The sequence below is a fragment of the Protomyctophum parallelum genome (genome assembly GCF_964188405.1).
Source record: "Protomyctophum parallelum genome assembly, chromosome: 21".
Taxonomy (NCBI): Eukaryota; Metazoa; Chordata; class Actinopteri; order Myctophiformes; family Myctophidae; genus Protomyctophum; species Protomyctophum parallelum.
In genome coordinates, this window is record NC_139713.1 from 5,421,823 (window position 1) to 5,446,057 (window position 24,235).

Below are 24,235 nucleotides of genomic sequence, written 5' to 3' on the forward strand. Positions count from 1 at the left end.
ACCCAGTCTATAATGGTAAATGTACCCATTCTGTACCCAGTCTATAATGGTAAATGTACCCATTCTGTACCCAGTCTATAATGGTAAATGTACCCATTCTGTACCCAGTCTATAATGGTAAATGTACCTATTCTGTACCCAGTCTATAATGGTAAATGTACCCATTCTGTACCCAGTCTATAATGGTAAATGTACCCATTCTGTACCCAGTCTATAATGGTAAATGTACCCATTCTGTACCAAGTCTATAATGGTAAATGTACCTATTCTGTACCCAGTCTATAATGGTAAATGTACCCATTCTGTACCCAGTCTATAATGGTAAATGTACCCATTCTGTACCCAGTCTATAATGGTAAATGTACCCATTCTGTACCCAGTCTATAATGGTAAATGTACCTATTCTGTACCCAGTCTATAATGGTAAATGTACCTATTCTGTACCCAGTCTATAATGGTAAATGTACCCATTCTGTACCCAGTCTATAATGGTAAATGTACCCATTCTGTACCCAGTCTATAATGGTAAATGTACCTATTCTGTACCCAGTCTATAATGGTAAATGTACCTATTCTGTACCCAGTCTATAATGGTAAATGTACCTATTCTGTACCCAGTCTATTATGGTAAATGTACCCATTCTGTACCCAGTCTATAATGGTGAATGTACCCATTCTGTACCCAGTCTATAATGGTAAATGTACCCATTCTGTACCCAGTCTATAATGGTAAATGTACCCATTCTGTACCCAGTCTATAATGGTAAATGTACCTATTCTGTACCCAGTCTATAATGGTAAATGTACCTATTCTGTACCAAGTCTATAATGGTAAATGTACCTATTCTGTACCAAGTCTATAATGGTAAATGTACCTATTCTGTACCCAGTCTATAATGGTAAATGTACCTATTCTGTACCCAGTCTATAATGGTAAATGTACCCATTCTGTACCCAGTCTATAATGGTAAATGTACCCATTCTGTACCCAGTCTATAATGGTAAATGTACCTATTCTGTACCCAGTCTATAATGGTAAATGTACCCATTCTGTACCCAGTCTATAATGGTAAATGTACCTATTCTGTACCAAGTCTATAATGGTAAATGTACCCATTCTGTACCAAGTCTATAATGGTAAATGTACCTATTCTGTACCCAGTCTATAATGGTAAATGTACCTATTCTGTACCCAGTCTATAATGGTAAATGTACCTATTCTGTACCCAGTCTATAATGGTAAATGTACCTATTCTGTACCCAGTCTATAATGGTAAATGTACCCATTCTGTACCCAGTCTATAATGGTAAATGTACCCATTCTGTACCCAGTCTATAATGGTAAATGTACCCATTCTGTACCCAGTCTATAATGGTAAATGTACCCATTCTGTACCCAGTCTATAATGGTAAATGTACCTATTCTGTACCCAGTCTATAATGGTAAATGTACCCATTCTGTACCCAGTCTATAATGGTAAATGTACCCATTCTGTACCCAGTCTATAATGGTAAATGTACCTATTCTGTACCCAGTCTATAATGGTAAATGTACCCATTCTGTACCCAGTCTATAATGGTAAATGTACCCATTCTGTACCCAGTCTATTATGGTCAGACTAAAGAGGTCCTTTGTCCACCAGTCGACTTTGAGGCTTAATCAGGAGTTGTAGTAGCCACGGGGTAATCTAGGCGGTGGATATTGCTCTTGTCTTTATGTATGTAAATTGTCTTGTTCTTTTGTGTTATGTCAAATGTGTGTATATGTGTTCTGCATACTTGGCTGCTGTGTCACAAGACAAATGTCAGTCTGAACTGACAATAAAGTAGCCTACTATATCATATCATATATCATTCTGCATACTGTTAATACATTTTCAATCAATCAATCAATCAATCAATCAATCAATCAATCAAACTATCCATACTGTACCATAAAGACCAGTGTATGCACCCCATAAGTGAAGATTTGTGCTGGTGTTAAATATTTTAATAATAGCCCTACAAATAAAAAATGTTTTGCACATTTTTTCCAAAACAACAGATCTACACGTCGTCAATGTGGGCTGTAGGCTATGGCTGTAGGCCTATGGATCGTCTCTATTTTGAGTGGTGCAACCACTCCTATAGACAGCTATGTGTGTGGCTGTGTCTCTGTGTCCCTGTGTGTCCCTGTGTCTCTGTGTCCCTGTGTCTCTGTGTCTCTGTGTCTCTGTGTCCCTGTGTCCCTGTGTCCCTGTGTCTCTGTGTCTCTGTGTCTCTGTGTCCCTGTGTCTCTGTGTCCCTGTGTCCCTGTGTCCCTGTGTCCCTGTGTCCCTGTGTCCCTGTGTCCCTGTGTCTCTGTGTCTCTGTGTCTCTGTGTCCCTGTGTCCCTGTGTCTCTGTGTCCCTGTGTCCCTGTGTCTCTGTGTCCCTGTGTCCCTGTGTCCCTGTGTCCCTGTGTCCCTGTGTATCTGTGTCTCTGTGTCTCTGTGTCCCTGTGTCTCTGTGTCTCTGTGTCTCTGTGTCTCTGTGTCCCTGTGTCCCTGTGTCCCTGTGTCCCTGTGTCCCTGTGTCCCTGTGTCTCTGTGTCTCTGTGTCTCTGTGTCTCTGTGTCTCTGTGTCTCTTTGTCCCTGTGTCTCTGTGTCCCTGTGTCCCTGTGTCCCTGTGTCTCTGTGTTCTGTGTCTCTGTGTCTCTGTGTCCCTGTGTATCTGTGTCCCTGTGTCCCTGTGTCTCTGTGTCCCTGTGTCCCTGTGTCCCTGTGTCCCTGTGTCTCTGTGTCTCTGTGTCTCTGTGTCTCTGTGTCCCTGTGTCCCTGTGTCTCTGTGTCCCTGTGTCCCTGTGTCTCTGTGTCTCTGTGTCTCTTTGTCCCTGTGTCTCTGTGTCCCTGTGTCTCTGTGTCTCTGTGTCCCTGTGTCCCTGTGTCCCTGTGTCCCTGTGTCCCTGTGTCCCTGTGTCCCTGTGTCCCTGTGTCCCTGTGTCTCTTTGTCCCTGTGTCCCTGTGTCCCTGTGTCCCTGTGTCCCTGTGTCTCTGTGTCTCTGTGTCCCTGTGTCTCTGTGTCCCTGTGTCCCTGTGTCCCTGTGTCCCTGTGTCCCTGTGTCTCTGTGTCCCTGTGTCCCTGGGTCCCTGTGTCCCTGTGTCCCTGTGTTCTGTGTCCCTGTGTCTCTGTGTCCCTGTGTCCCTCTGTCTCTGTGTCCCTGTGTCCCTGTGTCCCTGTGTCCCTGTGTCCCTGTGTCCCTGTGTCCCTGTGTCTCTGTGTCTCTGTGTCCCTGTGTCCCTGTGTCCCTGTGTCCCTGTGTCCCTGTGTCCCTGTGTCCCTGTGTCCCTGTGTCTCTGTGTCTCTGTGTCTCTGTGTCTCTGTGTGTCTGTGTGTCTGTGTGTCTGTGTGTCTGTGTCTCTGTGTGTCTGTGTCTCTGTGTCTCTGTGTGTCTGTGTGTCTGTGTGTCTGTGTGTCTGTGTGTCTGTGTCCCTGTGTTCTGTGTGTCTGTGTTCTGTGTGTCTGTGTCCCTGTGTGTCCCTGTGTCCCTGTGTCCCTGTGTCCCTGTGTTCTGTGTCCCTGTGTCCCTGTGTCCCTGTGTCCCTGTGTCCCTGTGTCCCTGTGTCTCTGTGTCTCTGTGTCCCTGTGTCCCTGTGTCCCTGTGTCCCTGTGTCCCTGTGTCCCTGTGTCTCTGTGTCTCTGTGTCCCTGTGTCCCTGTGTCTCTGTGTCTCTGTGTCTCTGTGTCCCTGTGTCCCTGTGTCCCTGTGTTCTGTGTCCCTGTGTCCCTGTGTCCCTGTGTCCCTGTGTCTCTGTGTCCCTGTGTCCCTGTGTCCCTGTGTCCCTGTGTCCCTGTGTCCCTGTGTCTCTGTGTCCCTGTGTCCCTGTGTCTCTGTGTGTCTGTGTGTCTGTGTGTCTGTGTGTCTGTGTGTCTGTGTGTCTGTGTCCCTGTGTCCCTGTGTCTCTGTGTGTCTGTGTGTCTGTGTCTCTGTGTCTCTGTGTCCCTGTGTCCGTGTCCCTGTGTCCCTGTGTCCCTGTGTCTCTGTGTCCCTGTGTCCCTGTGTCCCTGTGTCCCTGTGTGTCTGTGTGTCTGTGTCCCTGTGTGTCTGTGTCCCTGTGTGTCTGTGTCCCTGTGTCCCTGTGTCCCTGTGTCCCTGTGTCCCTGTGTCTCTGTGTCCCTGTGTCCCTGTGTCCCTGTGTCCCTGTGTCTCTGTGTCCCTGTGTCTCTGTGTCTCTGTGTCCCTGTGTCCCTGTGTCCCTGTGTCCCTGTGTCCCTGTGTCTCTGTGTCCCTGTGTCCCTGTGTCCCTGTGTCCCTGTGTCCCTGTGTCCCTGTGTCCCTGTGTCCCTGTGTGTCTGTGTGTCTGTGTGTCTGTGTGTCTGTGTGTCTGTGTCTCTGTGTCTCTGTGTGTCTGTGTGTCTGTGTGTCTGTGTCTCTGTGTGTCTGTGTGTCTGTGTGTCTGTGTGTCTGTGTCTCTGTGTCTCTGTGTCTCTGTGTCTCTGTGTCTCTGTGTCTCTGTGTCCCTGTGTGTCTGTGTGTCTGTGTGTCTGTGTGTCCCTCTGTCCCTGTGTGTCTGTGTGTCTGTGTGTCTGTGTGTCTGTGTGTCTGTGTGTCTGTGTGTCTGTGTCTCTGTGTGTCTGTGTCTCTGTGTGTCTGTGTCTCTGTGTCTCTGTGTCTCTGTGTGTCTGTGTGTCTGTGTGTCTGTGTCCCTGTGTCCCTGTGTCTCTGTGTCTCTGTGTCTCTGTGTCTCTGTGTCTCTGTGTGTCTGTGTCTCTGTGTCTCTGTGTCTCTTTGTCCCTGTGTCCCTGTGTCCCTGTGTGTCTGTGTGTCTGTGTGTCTGTGTGTCTGTGTGTCTGTGTGTCTGTGTGTCTGTGTCCCTGTGTCCCTGTGTCCCTGTGTCCCTGTGTCTCTGTGTCTCTGTGTCCCTGTGTCCCTGTGTCCCTGTGTCCCTGTGTTCTGTGTGTCTGTGTGTCTGTGTGTCTGTGTGTCTGTGTGTCTGTGTGTCTGTGTGTCTGTGTGTCTGTGTCCCTGTGTCCCTGTGTCCCTGTGTCCCTGTGTCCGTGTGTCCGTGCGTCCGTGCGTCCGTGCGTCCGTGCGTCCGTGTCCCTGTGTCCCTGTGTCCCTGTGTCCCTGTGTCCCTGTGTCCCTGTGTCCCTGTGTCCCTGTGTCCCTGTGTCCCTGTGTCCCTGTGTCCCTGTGTCCCTGTGTCCCTGTGTCCCTGTGTCCCTGTGTCTCTGTGTCTCTGTGTTCTGTGTCCCTGTGTTCTGTGTCTCTGTGTCTCTGTGTCCCTGTGTCTCTGTGTCCAAGCACGAAATGTGTGTGGCTGTGTCTGTCCCTTTGTCCGAGCACGAAAATAGCGCCATAGCGTTTGTTCACCACCAAGTGTCACTGTTTCACAGCCTAACACACAGACACACACATGCCGGTGAGGGCTTTCCTTGTACAGTACAGTACAGTACAGTACAGTACAGTACAGTACAGTACAGTACAGTACAGTACAGTACAGTACAGTACAGTACAGTACAGTACAGTACAGTACAGTACAGTACCACTCACTTCAGACGGGTCTGATTTTTCTAATTAACGCAGCCGATAAACTGAATGGACCTATTAGCTCATTTTGAAGGGGACAACCTGGCTGGCTATAGGCCTGGGACCCCTCGAACCACCACTCTGGTCATCAGACCAGTGAGACCCCTCGAACCACCACTCTGGTCATCAGACCACTCTGAGAACCTAAAAGACCTCAAGAAAGACCATCCATAACATACAGCTAGCCTAGGACAGACACTGCACTGCAACTCCACTCCACTCCACTCCGCTGCACTGCACTGCAACTCCACTGCACTGTACTGTACTTGCACTGCACTGCAACTCCACTGCACTGCACTGCAACTCCACTGCACTGTGTACTGCACTGTACTCTGCACTGCACTGTACTGCACTGTGCACTGCACTGCACTGTGTACTGCACTGTGCACTGTACTCTGCACTGCACTGTGCACTGTGCTGCACATGTGCACTGCACTGTACTATAGCTGCGCCCCATTTTGTGTTGCACAAAAATGTAGGCTGCTGCTAGGCTATACTACGGCTACTCACTGTATTGTCTTGCTTGGACAGATCCGAGTGTTTACATGATGCAGCGCCCACACACACACACACACACACACGCACGCACACACACACACACACACACACACATACACACACACACACACACACACACACACAGAGAGAGAGAGAGCCTGGAGGAGGGGGGCGTAGCCTACTGTACGCGTTTCGAGGGGGCGGAGATCGCATGCATCGCCCCCCCCCCCCCCCCCCCCCCACACACACACACACACACACACACACACACACACACACACTCACACACACAGCACCATTCCAACCACCACCACCACCTCACCACCACACCACAGCAGCCAACGCCGTTCTCCTCTCCAGTCCTCCTCCTCCTCCGCACGGAAGAAAAGGCACGCATTTCCACTAAGGAGAAGCTGCTGCTGCTGCTATAGAGATCTGCGGCATCATCATTATATCACCACCACCACCACCATCCATAATAATGGCAACGACCACATGCACGCGTTTTACAGACGAATTCCAAGTCTACGAAGAACTTGGCAAGTAAGAAAGAAATAAGACGTTTGTTTGTTTTCGCTGCATTATAAATGTCTGTGTGTATATCGGCTCATGGGCTGGCTGGGCTGCTGTGTGTCGGTTTGTTGTGGGACTGTTGTGGTGGGGTTGGTTGGTTTGGTGGTGGTGGCCGTTTTTCATAATGTGTGGTACCGTGTGGTAACCGTGGCTTGGCCGCACATGCACTTTCTTCTTTATTTTTTACGCAGGCTGGCTGGCACAACATCTGCATGTTTTGGGGGGGATGTTAAAATATACACGGAGGAGGAGGGTCCATAGCCCTAATGCTTGATTCTGCTATAATAGGGCAGAATATAAGCATTTATTTTAGGGCTATGGACCAGAGCTATAATACTATACGGATGGAGGAGTTCCATGATTCCATCCATCCTTTCCTTTCCTCCCCGTCAAAAAAAACCCAAACGCGCGCCGCCGCAGCGCAGCGCGCATCTCTCTCTCTCTCTCTCTCTCTCTCTCTCTCTCTCTCTCTCCCCCCCATCCTCTCTCTCTCTCTCTCTCTCTCTCTCTCTCTCTCTCTGTATTATTTTCTCTATAGAACAATTAAAATGCGATCCGGGACTCATTTGGATAATTAAGCTGCTTTGGATTTCATGTGATCAATAATAATGTCCTCGCCGCCGCGGTAATGATAAATAATAATAATCCCCCGAGATTCGATTTACGCAGCAGGACAGTCACGATGCATTAGCGTTACACACAGCACCCCCCCCCCCCCCCCCCCCACCGCCCCGCCCCCCGCATCTCTCCTCGATCTCTACTGTACTGTACTGTGCCGCCGAACGGTGTACAGTCCGAGTCGGGGCAGATTTTTTGTTTTTTGGGTGGAAAGGGTTTCGTTCCGTGCGTGGTTGGTTTAACAGCATTTTCTAAAATTCATCATTATGCTAAAAATCTTCAATTAATTTAATTCGATTTTTTTGTAATTTGTTTTACCATCGTCGTCTTATTAAGTATTACATCATGGGGGATTCGAACCCCGAGCTCCCGCGTGGGAGACCAATCACCAAACCGCACACGGAGAGGAGGAGGGGAGGGGGAGGAGGAGAAGGGGAAACCCCCTGCCTGCCTGCCTGCTTGGGGAGGGGGGGGGGGGGAGGGAGGGAGGGGGGGTTTGCGCATATGAGGCAGCAGGTATAACCGCCACCACCACCACCACCACCAGGGTCTCTTCTCAGGGGACGAGAGAGTAGACACAGACACATGATAATGACCACCGCCACCACCCACTGTCTGCATGCTCTGTCTGTCTGCAGACAGCTATATAGTTAGTATTGGCTGCCATGCACTCTGACACATAACGTTTGACTCTTGACATCTTCAATTGAAGTATAGATGACAATAGACAGCCACACAGCAGTGGCGTGCACAGACATTTTAGAGGGGCAGGTGCTCAAGTGAAAAAAAGGGCACCTTGTGCAGCGCATTTTGGGGCGGGGGAACCCATTTTGGTGCTTTATAGCTATTGAAAAATAGCAGATCTACAAGCTCGTAGCGCGCCACCGAGTGGCGCGCTATGAGCTTGTAGGTCTGCTATTTTTTATTATTATCGAAGAACCACTGTCTGACATAGAAACATAGTTTTAGATTGTGTGGGGGCCTAAATAATATAGTAGAAGCGTTTTTTTTTATCAAGAATTGATAATGTCACCGCATGGTCCACACACTACAAATAACCTTTTCTTTTTTTCCCCCTTTTTTTTTTAAGAGCACATTGCCAAAAGGGCAGGGGGTGCTCTAGCACCCCCTAGTGTCTATCTGTGCACGCCACTGCCACACAGCCTATAATATATAGATAGCCTACTGGCTGTCCTCTCTCTGTGTGTGTGTGTGTGTGTGTGTGTGTGTGTGCACGCGTACGCGTGCGTGTGATAAATGGGAGAGCAAAGAAGAGGTTGGCATCGTTGGCAATACATCGTTGAGCCTCTCTAAATTCTCGGAGCCACAGGAGCTGCTAGACGCTAAGTGGGGTCTGAGTCAGGCTGTTCTCACTTATGGGAGAACCCCCCCCCCCCCCCCCACCGCACCCCCCCCCCCCCTCCCCCCATCAAGAGATCTCTGTGCAGACTGCAGATTAACAGCTGTTGCCAACAGTCACTTGAGAACGTAAACATTTCGACAACACCTGCTTATATACGCCCGTAATGCTTTTTACTGTACTATAGTCATCCACCTAACTGCGTATAATATCATCTAAAAGGATATTTTAGATTATGCCTGATGTGCACTCTAACAGGATATTTTAGATTATGCCTGATGTGCACTTTAAGGTTTCCTCTCCTCCGTTATGTATAGGATATCCATTTGTAACTATGAGAGTGAACTAGCCTAATGCCCACTTTCACCTTCGATGCCAGGCGAAGGTCAGAGTGACCTAAGACATTGCATCTCCATGAACGCATCCAGACCCGAGGCCGATTCTAAAAAAAAAAAAAGCTAAAAGTTTTCTGAAAAACCTACGTCAGCGGTGCTCAACCTTTTCCATGTCAAGGACCCCCAGAATGATATGTATTTGCCCGGGGACCCCCATCTGAAAATATATTCTTCCAGGGAACCCCCCTACAGAAGCAAAGATTTGAATTCAAAACGTTCGCTCTGACAGAATATAAATTATATTCAAATGCGCCACATTTTCACGATTTTTTTGTTAACACATCTTTCATACACTACACCAGTGGTTTTAAACCAGTGGTCCTTGAGGGGGTTCCCAGGTGGTCCCCAGCTAAATGATGGGAACTTAAGTTTGCAACCAAATCCAGTCCATTTGGTTTCATTTGACACTCTCGAGAGTTAAATCATTGTTAAACATCTGCATTGCTTAATTTACAAGAAGTCTACACAATTAGCATACATTTTAATCAACGTTTGCCTATTGTCTCCTAATGGTATACCATAACATCAATACAGCATGGAATTGTGGACACAATCTTATCCAACGGCAACAAAATGTTCTAAGATTTGCGTCTGAGAGTCTAAATGTCATCAAATGGTGGTTCCGTGGCTCAAATGTCGAATAAATAATGGACCCACCTTGATCCGAAAAGGGTTGAAAAACACTACACCATACAGGCCCTGTTTCCACCGGGGTTGACACTGCTCGGCCTAACATTGAACCAGTTCAGAGTGTTTCCACTGAAAATGAATTGGTTCAGAACCCTAATAGTTGGTTCAGAACTGGACTTAACCCATTCTGGGCGGGAACCCATTTTGGTGTTAGCATCATGTCGTGCTTTAGCTATTGAAAAATAGCAGATCTACAAGCTCGTAGAGCGCCACCGAGTGGCGCGCTACGAGCTTGTAGGTCTGCTATTTTTGAAAAATCGAAGAACGACTGACATTTTTAGAATCTGATCTCAGGTCAGAATGGGAGGAACCTTTGGTGGGGAAAGTGGCCACATACACCCATGCAGACATGCATGGGTGTATGGATGGATAGCATTGGCTGGCTCCGGGTAGAAGACAGAACATGGGTCTGACATTAAAGATTGTACATGCGTCATTCATGCCCTCAGTCCCCATTTACTTGACTGATTAAAAAAGTGAGCGACAGCCACAAAACTAGAGGTACAGTAGCGTAAACAATGATCTGGTGCCGCCCACTTACAAAACAGGTGCCGTACTTAGTACTTAGTTTAGACAGTATACTTGGTTTAGACTAGTCATTGGTTAGACCAGTCATTAGTCCTACAACTACAACCTATCTCAAACCCTCACACTAACCCTAACCTCCCACGGGGCAGCACACCTAAACCCACCTAACCTTAACCCATGTCTAACCGATGACTATAGTCTAAACTAAGTATGCACCCCGTAAATTGACCTTCCGCAGCACTGCTATTCAGGTGTGGACTGCCCCGCCCCCTTCCCTTAAAACAAGAAAATCACTGGCCTCCTTTAAAACAGGCCTAAAATGACTATGTGTGAGTGCATGGGACCCGAATGGAAACAAGAGCGCAAAAGGTCTTCCTTCGAAAATCCTTTTGGACCAAAAATGGCTGACTGTACCTATTTTTGTTGTGGCTGTGGTAATAAATAATACATACAGTACAGTACACACACACACACACACACACACACACACACACACACACACACACACACACACACACACACACACACACACACACACACACACACACACACACACACACTCACTCTCTCTAATGTAATATTGCTCTATTAGCCATTCAGATCAGATCAGAGAGGGTTCAGGAGACTACAGAATCTGCTGAGTCGTCGTGTGTGTGTGTGTGTGTGTGATGATGTTAATTGACCACCATGGATCCTCCTGTTTCCTGTCTTTGTTTCCTAGGGGAGCCTTTTCAGTGGTGCGCCGCTGTGTCAAGAAATGCTCAGGCCAGGAGTATGCTGCCAAAATCATCAACACCAAGAAGCTGGCAGCCAGAGGTGAGACATATATATTGTACACGCATTTATGACCTAAAGCAGGCATTGGAGTACTTTGGCAACTACCGGTTATCTTATTAGCCATTATTCTATTGATTAATTCTTTCAATTTGACAGTGTTTGGTTAAAGCAAAACCTTTTTTGAGTGGTGCAAAACCACTCCAAGGAACAGCAATGTCCGTGTTCATTCACCTATGTGTTGGTTCATGAGCACCAGTATGACTATTAGTACCAGTAGGGGCGCTGTTGTGCCAGAAACAGAGAGAGAGAGAGAGAGAGAGAGTGCTGCACTGTTGCCTGCTAATGAGAGAGAGCGAGAGAAACAAACATTGAATGCCATTGATAATGAATGGCCAGTTTTACGTCATTGTCCAAACACAAACATTGAATGGACAGCTTTGAGTGTTTGTGTAAACACAATCGTTGAAGACGAAGGTGAGGACGCAAATTCTAATTGGCCGGAAAATGAGACGATGATGTATTATGATGTACGATGATAAGAGCGCCCCTCACTTCATGCAGGTGTGATTCTTTTTAAAACATCTTGTATATAATATATAATAGTATATAATGCCACGATGTAGAAGAATCAACCTCAGATCTTAATGGGTTAACCCCTTCATGACGGGAACCCCTTTTGGTGTTTTAAGCATTATGTCATGCTTTAGCTATTGATTTTTTTCTCAATTTTCTTTTTTAAATCTTGAAAATGTGGCGCAGGTCAATATATATTCTTTCAGAGTGATCGTTTTTAACTCAAATCTTTGCTTCAACAACATATTTTCAGATGGGAGTCGGCGGCCAATTACCGTACATATATTTTCTGGGGTCCTTGACATAATATAGTTTGAGTGAGCACCACTGACATAGAAACATAAGGGTCAGGATTTAGAAGACACATTTGTAGAATCTGCTCTTAGCTCTTAACCCATTTTTACCTGGGAACGATTCTACAAAATGTCTTCTAAATGTTCTTGATAAAAACCTTATTTTTCTATGTCAGTCGTTCTCAAACATTTTCCTGTCAAGGACCCCCAAAATGATATGTAATTAGCCGCCGGACCCCCCTAGAAGTAAAGATTTGAGTTAAAACGTTTGCTCTGAAAGAATATATATTCAAAGATTTGCACCACATTTTCACGATTTTTCAAAAATAGCAGATCTACAAGCTCATAGCGCGGCACTCGATGCTAGATCTGCTATTTTTGAATAGCTAAATAATTCTTAAAACACCGAAAGTGGTTCCCGTTCAGAATGGGTTAAGACTGACCACTCTTCCTTAGTGGCCAGTCGGTCCACCCTTCCTGTTAGCGGTCCACAGCGCAGCGTTGGACATGCAGACAAAGTGTTCCTGTTAGCGGTCCACAGCGCAGCGTTGGACATGCAGACAAAGTGTCCCTGTTAGCGGTCCACAGCGCAGCGTTGGACATGCAGACAAAGTGTTCCTGTTAGCGGTCCACAGCGCAGCGTTGGACATGCAGACAAAGTGTTCCTGTTAGCGGCCCACAGCGCAGCGTTGGACATGCAGACAAAGTGTTCCTGTTAGCGGTCCACAGCGCAGCGTTGGACATGCAGACAAAGTGTTCCTGTTAGCGGTCCACAGCGCAGCGTTGGACATGCAGACAAAGTGTTCCTGTTAGCGGTCCACAGCGCAGCGTTGGACATGCAGACAAAGTGTTCCTGTTAGCGGTCCACAGCGCAGCGTTGGACATGCAGACAAAGTGTTCCTGTTAGCGGTCCACAGCGCAGCGTTGGACATGCAGACAAAGTGTCCCTGTTAGCGGCCCACAGCGCAGCGTTGGACATGCAGACAAAGTGTCCCTGTTAGCGGTCCACAGCGCAGCGTTGGACATGCAGACAAAGTGTTCCTGTTAGCGGTCCACAGCGCAGCGTTGGACATGCAGACAAAGTGTCCCTGTTAGCGGCCCACAGCGCAGCGTTGGACATGCAGACAAAGTGTTCCTGTTAGCGGCCCACAGCGCAGCGTTGGACATGCAGACAAAGTGTCCCTGTTAGCGGTCCACAGCGCAGCGTTGGACATGTAGACAAAGTGTTCCTGTTGGCGGTCCACAGCGCAGCGTTGGACATGCAGACAAAGTGTTCCTGTTAGCGGTCCACAGCGCAGCGTTGGACATGCAGACAAAGTGCAGAAGGGTCATCTTATCGTCGGGTTTCAACCTCACAGAAGAGCCAGTGAATCGATTCCTTTGGTTCCATTAGGTCAATTAGCTGGGTGGGTGTGTTTGGAAATGTGAGCTCTGAGAGTGCTGGAGTGCTCTCTCTCTCTCTCTCTCTCTCTCTCTGCCTGCTCATTTGGACCTTCAGATCCGCAGTCGGTGTGTTGACGTTCAAAATAACAATCATACTATAATTCAGTCAATGTCTGTCAGAAACACTGCCGTATCTCCTCACCGCCTGCACCAATCACTCCCACTTTTCACACAGGCATTGACCATAATTATATCGAGGTCTTAACGAAGCCCCCTTTTTCCAATTTAACAAATTATAAATTAATAATGAATTCATTAGTGAATAAAAAATTGCGAAAACGCACCCAGGGCGCAGTACCCCCAGCGGTCACAAGGGGGGGGGAGCAATATCTCACAACGGGTAAGGGCTAATACAAAAAAATTGCAAGAGTGCACACCGCAGTGTTGTTTTTGGCAGCACATTTTGATTTTAGTTTTAGTCATAGTCTCTTGAATAGTTTTAATTTAGTTTTAGTCACATTTTAGTCACCTGGAATGTTTTAGTGTTAGTCTAGTTTTAACTCGACTAAATATCATAAGATTTTAGTCGACTAAATCACCTGCAGATTAGTCACTTTTTATTTCACTCAATTGCAGATTGAAAATTGTGAGCTTGTAGATCTGCTATTTTCAGCATGCAACCACGTGTTAAATGACTTATATACTGGATCTCTTGTCCACTAGTCCCTTCCTAACATTATAGTCTAGGTCTTATTTGTTGACGAAATTGTCAATATATTTAGTCTCCGTTTTAGTCATCATAGCTTAGTTTTCATTTTGTTTTTGTCAGTGAAAAAAGGTAGTTGGCGAACATTTTTCGTCTTAGTTTTAGTCGACAAAATCAACACTGACACTCGTTAATGTCAAGGACCCCCACCCAGATTAATATGGATTTGGCAACGGAACCCCATATGAAAATACTTTGTGGCCAAGACCTCCATATAAGATTCGTGTTGTTAAAATGTATAAAAAGATATTCCATGAATGTCATAGGGTCAAAGTGGTTTCAACTGGTTTTGTCTGCTAAACATAAGATATTATGCTGTTCTTCCAAGTCCTGGAAAAGTGGTGGGCACAGTGTGTGCGTGCGTGCGTGCGTGCGTGCGTGCGTGCGTGCGTGTGTGTGTGTGTGTGTGCTACAGTACATGGAGGTGTGTGTGGGCTGTATGCTCTCATCCATCCAAGAGGGATTATGATTTAGAAGACATTTGTATTTAGAAGACTTGGTGATTTGTTTACGAGTTCCTCCCCCGCTATAGAGCACCGCAGTCTGATGTCAATACCGCTAGAGGGCGCTATAAGTCCACAGGTTCATGTACTTTTTATTGTCATCGTAATCCCCATAGGGGGGATTTTAGATCGCCTCATTTAACCCATTCTGAACGGGAACCCATTTTGGTGTTAGCGTCATGTCGTGCTTCAGCTATTGAAAAATAGCAGATCTACAAGCTCATAGCGCGCCACCGAGTGGCGCGATACGAGCTTGTAGGTCTGCTATTTTTTGAAAAATTGAAGAACGACTGACATTTTTAGAATCTGATCTCAGGTCAGAATGGGGTTAATCAGACCAGTGTGTGTCCAGTGGAAACCTTCGTATGAATCTGATCTCAGGTCAGAATGGGACAAGAACTGTGACTGAAAAATAACTAAGCAAATCATCCCGACCGAATCGACTGACCGTGAGAAAACGCTAATGTTACTGCTGCTGAATTAGTTACATTTTCACTAGAAACAGACGGTATCAAAATAATATGAGGGACTGACTGTCATAAACGATACAGAGACACCTCCCCGACAATATCGGAAGGATTGTTTTTGGACCACAATGCTCCCTTTTCAGAACAACGAGTGTCCCAGGAAATGAATCGCAATGCATTTTGACCATAGGCATTTCTTAAATTATTAATTTAAAGACCTTTTAAGCGTCGTACGAAGCCAACTCTTGTCGTGACAAATTATGACAACACACACAATATTTTGGACCAAAGAAGAAAAACAACAAAAAAAGTGTTGTAACCTGCCGTTTTTTTTCTACTTTCTAATTATTTGTTTGGTCCAAAATATTGTGTGTGTTGTCATGATTTGTCACGACAAGAGTTGGCTTCGTACGACGCTTAACCCTTGGCCTACAATTCACGGAAAAAACGGAATTAATCGAAAAATCTAAACCTCCCGTTAACGGAAAGAACGGAATGACAATCAATATCATTTATCGCGGGGTCAAAAGAGCAAAAATTAATATTTTTTTGCTAATATCACTAATGTTGGATGTAATTTACCAAAAAACGGCCGAAATCCGCGTGATCGTGCGCTATCGTGCACGCGCGCCGTCTCTATGTGCGTCGCTGTAAAAAATGTGATAATTTGACTTAGTTATGAAAAATATAGCATTAGCTTAGCAATCCGGACCAGCCAAGCTATTGACTAGGGTCAAAATAGTACAGGATGTTGTTGATCGTTCAACCGGAAGTGACTTAGGAAGATCCGTCTATTTTAGCCAAAATCAGCATAATGATGCTTTCCCGCCATCTGGTGGCGAATCGAGAGAATACATTTGCAATGAATGAATGGAAAAAGAACATCTCTTCAATCCACCAGATCTTTCTTGTATGTTAAAACGATGAATTAAAAATATGCCAATTTGTTACCCAAACAAAAAAATTGGGACTGGCAGGGCAAGGGTTAAAAGGTCTTTAAATTAATAATTTAAGAAATGCCTATGGTCAAAATGCATTGCGATTAATTTCCTGGGCCACTCGTTGTTCTGAAAGGGGGAGGGACTGCGACGCTCTATATGAGACGATTTTAAGATGACCCCATCATGTTATTCTCCCTGGAGTAAATCATCCATGAACCAGGGGATGAGGAGCGAGTGATGTCAGGACTTCGGCGCTCTATGAGGCATTTCAAATATGACTGTAAATGATACGTCATCATGTGATAAATGATGAGGTGTCGGAATGGCATAGGCTGGCGTACCGAGCATTTTAGGCAGTGTGATCATATCGCATCGGCAGCATTTTCGGTACTGGTATTGGTGTTGGGGCGGCGGTGGCTCAGGGGTAGAGTGGCTGGATGGTAACCGCAAGGTTCCCAGTTCGAACCCTGTGGGCTCCCCCAGAGTTAGAGTCGAAGTGTCCTTGAGCAAGACTCTGAACCCCTAATTGCTCCTGATGTGCTGGTTGGTGCCTTGCATGGTTTCTGCCACCATCTCTGTATGAATGTGTGTGTGTGAATGGGTGAATGTAATGCACAATCTATGTAAAGCGCCTCGGATAAAGGCGCTGTATTAATGCACCATTTATCGGAAGAAATCTAATTACAGCTTTCTTATATTCACTGTCTTGTAGACCATCAGAACAAATCTAATTACAGCTTTCTTCTATTCACTGTCTTGTAGTCAGACCATCAGAACAAATCTAATTACAGCTTTCTTCTATTCACTGTCTTGTAGTCAGACCATCAGAACAAATCTAATTACAGCTTTCTTCTATTCACTGTCTTGCAGACCATCAGAAACTGGAGAGAGAGGCCAGGATCTGCCGGTTGCTGAAGCACTCCAACATCGGTGAGACTCTAAGATGGCGTCGTCCGTAAATAGTGACTGATTCTACAAGTTTGGTTGCATGCTGAAAATAGCCGATCTACAGGCTCACAGCGCGTTGCACTGCGACGCGTTGTTGAGCTTGTACGTCTGCACATTTTCAGAGCACAACACCAGAGCACGACCAAACATGAAATGTCTTTTAGTTCTACTGGATCTACCGTTCTCCTCTAGTCCCTCCTTCTCCTCTAGTCCCTCCTGTTTTTCTTTGTCGACGAAACTGTCAAATGAATTTAGGGCCATATCTTGTGCCACCCCTTAACCCTTATCTATAAACTAATTTGACATTTCTTTTACTATTTATAAATATAAAAACCCTTTAAAATAGTTCAAATAGCCGATCTACAAGCTCACAATGTCTCGATGTAGATCGGCTAGTTGAACAATTTTAAAATGTTTTTTTTAAATAGTAAAAAAATGGCACATTCGTTAAGGGATAATTAATTAAGGGTTGCGCAAGAGCTAAGAGCCCTTACTTAGTCTTAGTTTCCGTCAGTGAAAAGAGGTAGTCAATGAACATTTGTCGCCGTCGTTTTAGTCGATGAAAGTAACACTGAAAACACAGGGCAAAAGTTGCACTCTTTGGCATACATAATACGGCTTTAATCAATGCCCTGTATGCCTAGCCTGGCTAATACGTCAGACTCAAATCACACTGTGGTATTTTGTTTTTGTGCCAACGGCTGATTCGGTCTGGCTTATTAGCCAGGCTATACTTCATTATACGACAGCAAAAGTAGCCGAAACTACAATAGCTGATGTTGTAACCCTGGTATTTTAACTACAAAAACCTACATTGGATGCATTGTATTCCTTTGACCAGATATGTCCTGTTTTGGGACATACCTTACCTTGTGCCCGGCGGTTTCCACCCGACAGGATACCATTATAAAGAATTCAGGGTGCACTGCAAGAGTGCACTCTCTTTCTCTCTGCCTCTTTATAACTCTCTCTCTCTCTCTCTCCTTCCCCTCTGTGCCTCTTTCTCTCTGCCCTGCTGCCTCTGTATAACTCTCTCTCTCTCTCTCTCTCCCCTCTGTGCCTCTCTCTCTCTCTCTCTCTCTCTCTCTCTCTCTCCCCTCTGTGCCTCTCTCTCTCTCTCTCTCTCTCTCTCTCTCTCTCTCTCTCCTTCCCCTCTGTGCCTCTCTCTCTCTTCTATTCCAGTTCGTCTCCACGACAGCATCTCAGAAGAAGACTTTCATTATCTCCTGTTTGACCTGTGAGTCTCTCTTGTCTGTCCTCGGATTATTATGTTCATGTTAACATGCTCCGGCACTCATGTTCTTTCCCTTTGGGTCACTGCTTTTGATCCATTTTTTTATATCAAGCCCAATTTAGTCGCCGTGCCAATTATTTCCTCCCCACACAGAACAGCATTCATGTGCATCGTCACTGTTGTTGTTGTATTATCCCTACTGACTCACCTGCCGGTGAGGAGCCCCCACTGGGAGGTGAGTCAGTAGGGTGGTGAGGAGCCCCCACTGGGAGGTGAGTCAGTAGGGTGGTGAGGTGCCCCCACTGGGAGGTGAGTCAGTAGGGTGGTGAGGTGCCCCCACTGGGAGGTGAGTCAGTAGGGTGGTGAGGTGCCCCCACTGGGAGGTGAGTCAGTAGGGTGGTGAGGTGCCCCCACTGGGAGGTGAGTCAGTAGGGTGGTGAGGTGCCCCCACTGGGAGGTGAGTCAGTAGGGTGGTGAGGTGCCCCCACTGGGGGTGAGTCAGTAGGGTGGTGAGGTGCCCCCACTGGGAGGTGAGTCAGTAGGGTGGTGAGGTGCCCCCACTGGGAGGTGAGTCAGTAGGGTGGTGAGGTGCCCCCACTGGGAGGTGAGTCAGTAGGGTGGTGAGGTGCCCCCACTGGGGGTGAGTCAGTAGGGTGGTGAGGTGCCCCCACTGGGGGTGAGTCAGTAGGGTGGTGAGGAGCCCCCACAGGGAGGTGAGTCAGTAGGGTGGTGAGGTGCCCCCACTGGGAGGTGAGTCAGTAGGGTGGTGAGGTGCCCCCACTGGGAGGTGAGTCAGTAGGGTGGTGAGGTGCCCCCACTGGGAGGTGAGTCAGTAGGGTGGTGAGGTGCCCCCACTGGGGGTGAGTCAGTAGGGTGGTGAGGTGCCCCCACTGGGGGTGAGTCAGTAGGGTGGTGAGGTGCCCCCACTGGGAGGTGAGTCAGTAGGGTGGTGAGGTGCCCCCACTGGGAGGTGAGTCAGTAGGGTGGTGAGGTGCCCCCACTGGGAGGTGAGTCAGTAGGGTGGTGAGGTGCCCCCACTGGGAGGTGAGTCAGTAGGGTGGTGAGGTGCCCCCACTGGGGGTGAGTCAGTAGGGTGGTGAGGTGCCCCCACTGGGGGTGAGTCAGTAGGGTGGTGAGGTGCCCCCACTGGGAGGTGAGTCAGTAGGGTGGTGAGGTGCCCCCACTGGGAGGTGAGTCAGTAGGGTGGTGAGGTGCCCCCACTGGGAGGTGAGTCAGTAGGGTGGTGAGGTGCCCCCACTGGGAGGTGAGTCAGTAGGGTGGTGAGGTGCCCCCACTGGGAGGTGAGTCAGTAGGGTGGTGAGGAGCCCCCACTGGGAGGTGAGTCAGTAGGGTGGTGAGGTGCCCCCACTGGGAGGTGAGTCAGTAGGGTGGTGAGGTGCCCCCACTGGGAGGTGAGTCAGTAGGGTGGTGAGGTGCCCCCACTGGGGGTGAGTCAGTAGGGTGGTGAGGAGCCCCCACAGGGAGGTGAGTCAGTAGGGTGGTGAGGTGCCCCCACTGGGAGGTGAGTCAGTAGGGTGGTGAGGTGCCCCCACTGGGGGTGAGTCAGTAGGGTGGTGAGGTGCCCCCACTGGGAGGTGAGTCAGTAGGGTGGTGAGGTGCCCCCACTGGGAGGTGAGTCAGTAGGGTGGTGAGGTGCCCCCACTGGGAGGTGAGTCAGTAGGGTGGTGAGGTGCCCCCACTGGGAGGTGAGTCAGTAGGGTGGTGAGGTGCCCCCACTGGGAGGTGAGTCAGTAGGGTGGTGAGGTGCCCCCACTGGGGGTGAGTCAGTAGGGTGGTGAGGTGCCCCCACTGGGGGTGAGTCAGTAGGGTGGTGAGGTGCCCCCACTGGGAGGTGAGTCAGTAGGGTGGTGAGGTGCCCCCACTGGGAGGTGAGTCAGTAGGGTGGTGAGGTGCCCCCACTGGGAGGTGAGTCAGTAGGGTGGTGAGGTGCCCCCACTGGGAGGTGAGTCAGTAGGGTGGTGAGGTGCCCCCACTGGGAGGTGAGTCAGTAGGGTGGTGAGGAGCCCCCACTGGGAGGTGAGTCAGTAGGGTGGTGAGGTGCCCCCACTGGGAGGTGAGTCAGTAGGGTGGTGAGGTGCCCCCACTGGGAGGTGAGTCAGTAGGGTGGTGAGGTGCCCCCACTGGGGGTGAGTCAGTAGGGTGGTGAGGAGCCCCCACAGGGAGGTGAGTCAGTAGGGTGGTGAGGTGCCCCCACTGGGAGGTGAGTCAGTAGGGTGGTGAGGTGCCCCCACTGGGGGTGAGTCAGTAGGGTGGTGAGGTGCCCCCACTGGGAGGTGAGTCAGTAGGGTGGTGAGGTGCCCCCACTGGGAGGTGAGTCAGTAGGGTGGTGAGGAGCCCCCACTGGGGGTGAGTCAGTAGGGTGGTGAGGAGCCCCCACTGGGAGGTGAGTCAGTAGGGTGGTGAGGTGCCCCCACTGGGAGGTGAGTCAGTAGGGTGGTGAGGTGCCCCCACTGGGAGGTGAGTCAGTAGGGTGGTGAGGTGCCCCCACTGGGAGGTGAGTCAGTAGGGTGGTGAGGTGCCCCCACTGGGAGGTGAGTCAGTAGGGTTGTATCCCTAGGAGCCCCCACTGGGAGGTGAGTCAGTAGGGTGGTGAGGAGCCCCCACTGGGAGGTGAGTCAGTAGGGTGGTGAGGTGCCCCCACTGGGAGGTGAGTCAGTAGGGTGGTGAGGTGCCCCCACTGGGAGGTGAGTCAGTAGGGTGGTGAGGTGCCCCCACTGGGAGGTGAGTCAGTAGGGTGGTGAGGTGCCCCCACTGGGAGGTGAGTCAGTAGGGTGGTGAGGTGCCCCCACTGGGAGGTGAGTCAGTAGGGTGGTGAGGTGCCCCCACTGGGAGGTGAGTCAGTAGGGTGGTGAGGAGCCCCCACTGGGAGGTGAGTCAGTAGGGTGGTGAGGTGCCCCCACTGGGAGGTGAGTCAGTAGGGTGGTGAGGTGCCCCCACTGGGAGGTGAGTCAGTAGGGTGGTGAGGTGCCCCCACTGGGAGGTGAGTCAGTAGGGTGGTGAGGTGCCCCCACTGGGAGGTGAGTCAGTAGGGTGGTGAGGTGCCCCCACTGGGAGGTGAGTCAGTAGGGTGGTGAGGTGCCCCCACTGGGAGGTGAGTCAGTAGGGTGGTGAGGTGCCCCCACTGGGAGGTGAGTCAGTAGGGTGGTGAGGTGCCCCCACTGGGAGGTGAGTCAGTAGGGTGGTGAGGTGCCCCCACTGGGAGGTGAGTCAGTAGGGTGGTGAGGTGCCCCCACTGGGAGGTGAGTCAGTAGGGTGGTGAGGTGCCCCCACTGGGAGGTGAGTCAGTAGGGTGGTGAGGTGCCCCCACTGGGAGGTGAGTCAGTAGGGTGGTGAGGAGCCCCCACTGGGAGGTGAGTCAGTAGGGTGGTGAGGTGCCCCCACTGGGAGGTGAGTCAGTAGGGTGGTGAGGTGCCCCCACTGGGAGGTGAGTCAGTAGGGTACAAACCAACAGACAACTACACAAGCCTTTGTTGCTCTCACAAGAATGATGCTGGCAAAAGCATAGAAGAGGGTTTATGTGTCACTCACTGATACAGGTACAGTGAAATTATCATGATGGCAGAATGGCAGCAGGCCCGGATCTTTCCCGGTGGCCTGCCTGCCTGCCTGTCCAAAAAAAAAAGAAAAAAAAACATTTGTATTTTATTTGATCATATCATAACTTGAGCGGCCCCCTGTGGTCGCGGCCCACCGGTAATTAGCCTGGTTAATAAACCAGACCGAATCAGCCGTTGGCAAAAATAAATTGCCTGCCGGCGGATTACGGTCTGGAGAGGCTCAATTGTACGCCCATTTCCTACACCAGAGAAATGGGGCGGCCAATCGGGACACGGTATGCAATATGGGGCCTATGGGCGGGCTTTGGTACAGTGAATTTCAATGCTTGAGACCTTTGACTGACAGTAGCTCTGACCAATTGCGTCAAAGAGAAAATGTTTCAACCCGCCCCCCTGGAAATGAAATCCAAGCTGAGCCTCCCCAGACTAATATCCCGCGGTCCGTGCGGTATTAGTCTGGATTATTAACCAGGCTAACCGGTAATATGCCCGGTACGTCCTATTGGCCAGTCCACCCCTGCCCCCAGCACGTAGGAGTATGTGCAGTTTGATTGATTGATTGATTGATTGATTGAAGTACTGTACATAGTATCAACGAATACAAAAAAGCTATAGCCTATATGTACAGAGGTGGAATATGAAAAACAGCTGCAGTGTATGACACCTCATTTCAATGGGATTTAATGTCTATCGAGTCCCTTTTATTATTTGTGGTTTCCTATGTATACATTTAGCTTTTTTAGACGTAAAAAACTATTTTCATAATTTAGAAACAAATTCAATGTTTTTAAAAGATAAGTTCATACATTAACTTATTTGATTATATATATATATATATTGTTTTTTTGTTTTTTGTTTTTTTTTAATAAACTAAATTCCATGAATTAGAAAACCAATGTTTAAAGAAGTAGTGAAAATATCCGATCTACTAAGCTTGTAGATCTGCTATCTTCACTAGTATGGTCACGGGCTGAACAGTTTGGGTCAGGGTATTCCACATCATGGTGGAGAGTAGTGCTGTAGAATTCATATTTCCATTGTTTGTGCTATATTTGTTATCTCCTGAAAAGATGAATATTTTGTATATTTTAGGGCGAGGTTCCTCCGCCCACTTTTTGACCATCGCCTGTTCGCCTGCTATCGCCGGTAGTCGCCGGGTCCCATAGACAAATAAATAATGCACTTCCGGATAAATTCATCTGGCTGTCGCCCGCTGTTACATTTTGCTTAACCCCGAGTAGCAGTCTTATCAGTTTGTTCTGGGATGTCTGAAGTTTAGTTTTTTTTGTGACATTATTCTTTACTAGAGCGGCGGTGCCCGTTGGAGCCTCTACAGCGGTGCCTGTTGGGCACTGGCCCTACTTGGAACGATGCAAGTTGGAAATGAATGCCCCACACCCAGACATTATGTCTGTGTCCCTTTTATGCCCATATGTGGAGTTCTTTGTCAGGCATGCCCAAATATGGAGTCTATGCAGTCAGAATGATGTCAGAACAGGCCAGCTCCATATATGGACTCTGGGCCCTGTCCAGAGCCCAGGCAGAAGAGGCATTTTTGGGGCGGTTCTGGACAACCGTGGGTCCGACCGACTCGACACCGGCACTGTGTGGCGGGGTGGAACGCATGTGTCGTATTTGAAGTCGGTGGGCCGAACGGTTCTCGAGTTACGTGGATTACAGACGTACTGTACGAGTGTACGTACAGACGTGTCAGACGTACAGAGACTTAATTAGGGCATTTATTGTTAGATTGGACCCAAATTAGCCAAAGTTTGGCTGCCAAAGTTTGGCTGCTCTTCCTGGGGTCCACAACATATAATACATATCACATAAAACATGTAACATTTATAAACATTTTCAAGATGATACAAGTCAAGTATAAAAATATAATTCAAATGTAATTCCATCAAGGTTATTCAGGTCAGTTAATTAAAATTAGGGCTATTGATCAGATACTTTTTTTTTAACTTTTCATGGATATAGTTTTAGTTTGTGTCACATTCCCTAAGCCAATAATCTGATGACCAGCAGAGGTTCCCTATGGAGACACAAAGGAGACTCTTTGTGTATCCATAGGGAACCACTGTCTTACCGGGAGCTGGTAAATGGCCCCTGGTGTATGAGGTGTTGGAGAACCAAGAGGTGCAGTGCAGTGACAAACATCACCCTCCCTCCCCCGAACACGGGCACACACACAATGGTGTTCATAATAGAAGAAGAAGTAGGTCGGGAGTGGCTTTATTGTCGGTCTGTCCCCATTACAATGCACTAGACCCCTGGGAGATGGAGTTTATCCCTGTTACAATACACTAGACCCCATGGGAGATGGAGTTTATCCCTGTTACAATGCACTAGACCCCTGGGAGATGGAGTTTATCCCTGTTACAATGCACTAGACCCCTGGGAGATGGAGTTTATCCCTGTTACAATGCACTAGACCCCTGGGAGATGGAGTTTATCCCTGTTACAATGCACTAGACCCCTGGGAGATGGAGTTTATCCCTGTTACAATGCACTAGACCCCTGGGAGATGGAGTTTATCCCTGTTACAATGCACTAGACC

The 24,235-nt window shown here is 48.4% G+C and overlaps 1 protein-coding gene across 7 annotated transcripts in view; it reads left to right on the forward strand.

Annotated features, from left to right (window-relative positions):
• Positions 1 to 6,480: 6,480 nt before the first annotated feature.
• LOC310879280 (calcium/calmodulin-dependent protein kinase type II subunit beta-like) overlaps positions 6,481 to 24,235 on the forward strand; it is a gene marked incomplete at its 3' end in the record, with an annotated part of 90,131 nt that continues 72,376 nt past the window's right edge. For all 7 annotated transcript variants that reach the window (XM_083793831.1, XM_083793835.1, XM_083793833.1 and 4 more), the window contains exons 1-4: positions 6,481 to 6,588; positions 10,931 to 11,025; positions 16,783 to 16,842; positions 18,043 to 18,097. In XM_083793831.1, coding sequence (XP_083649957.1) covers positions 6,527 to 6,588; positions 10,931 to 11,025; positions 16,783 to 16,842; positions 18,043 to 18,097 — 272 coding nt within the window. In that variant the 5' untranslated portion in view covers positions 6,481 to 6,526. The remainder of the gene's footprint in view (positions 6,589 to 10,930; positions 11,026 to 16,782; positions 16,843 to 18,042; positions 18,098 to 24,235) is intronic.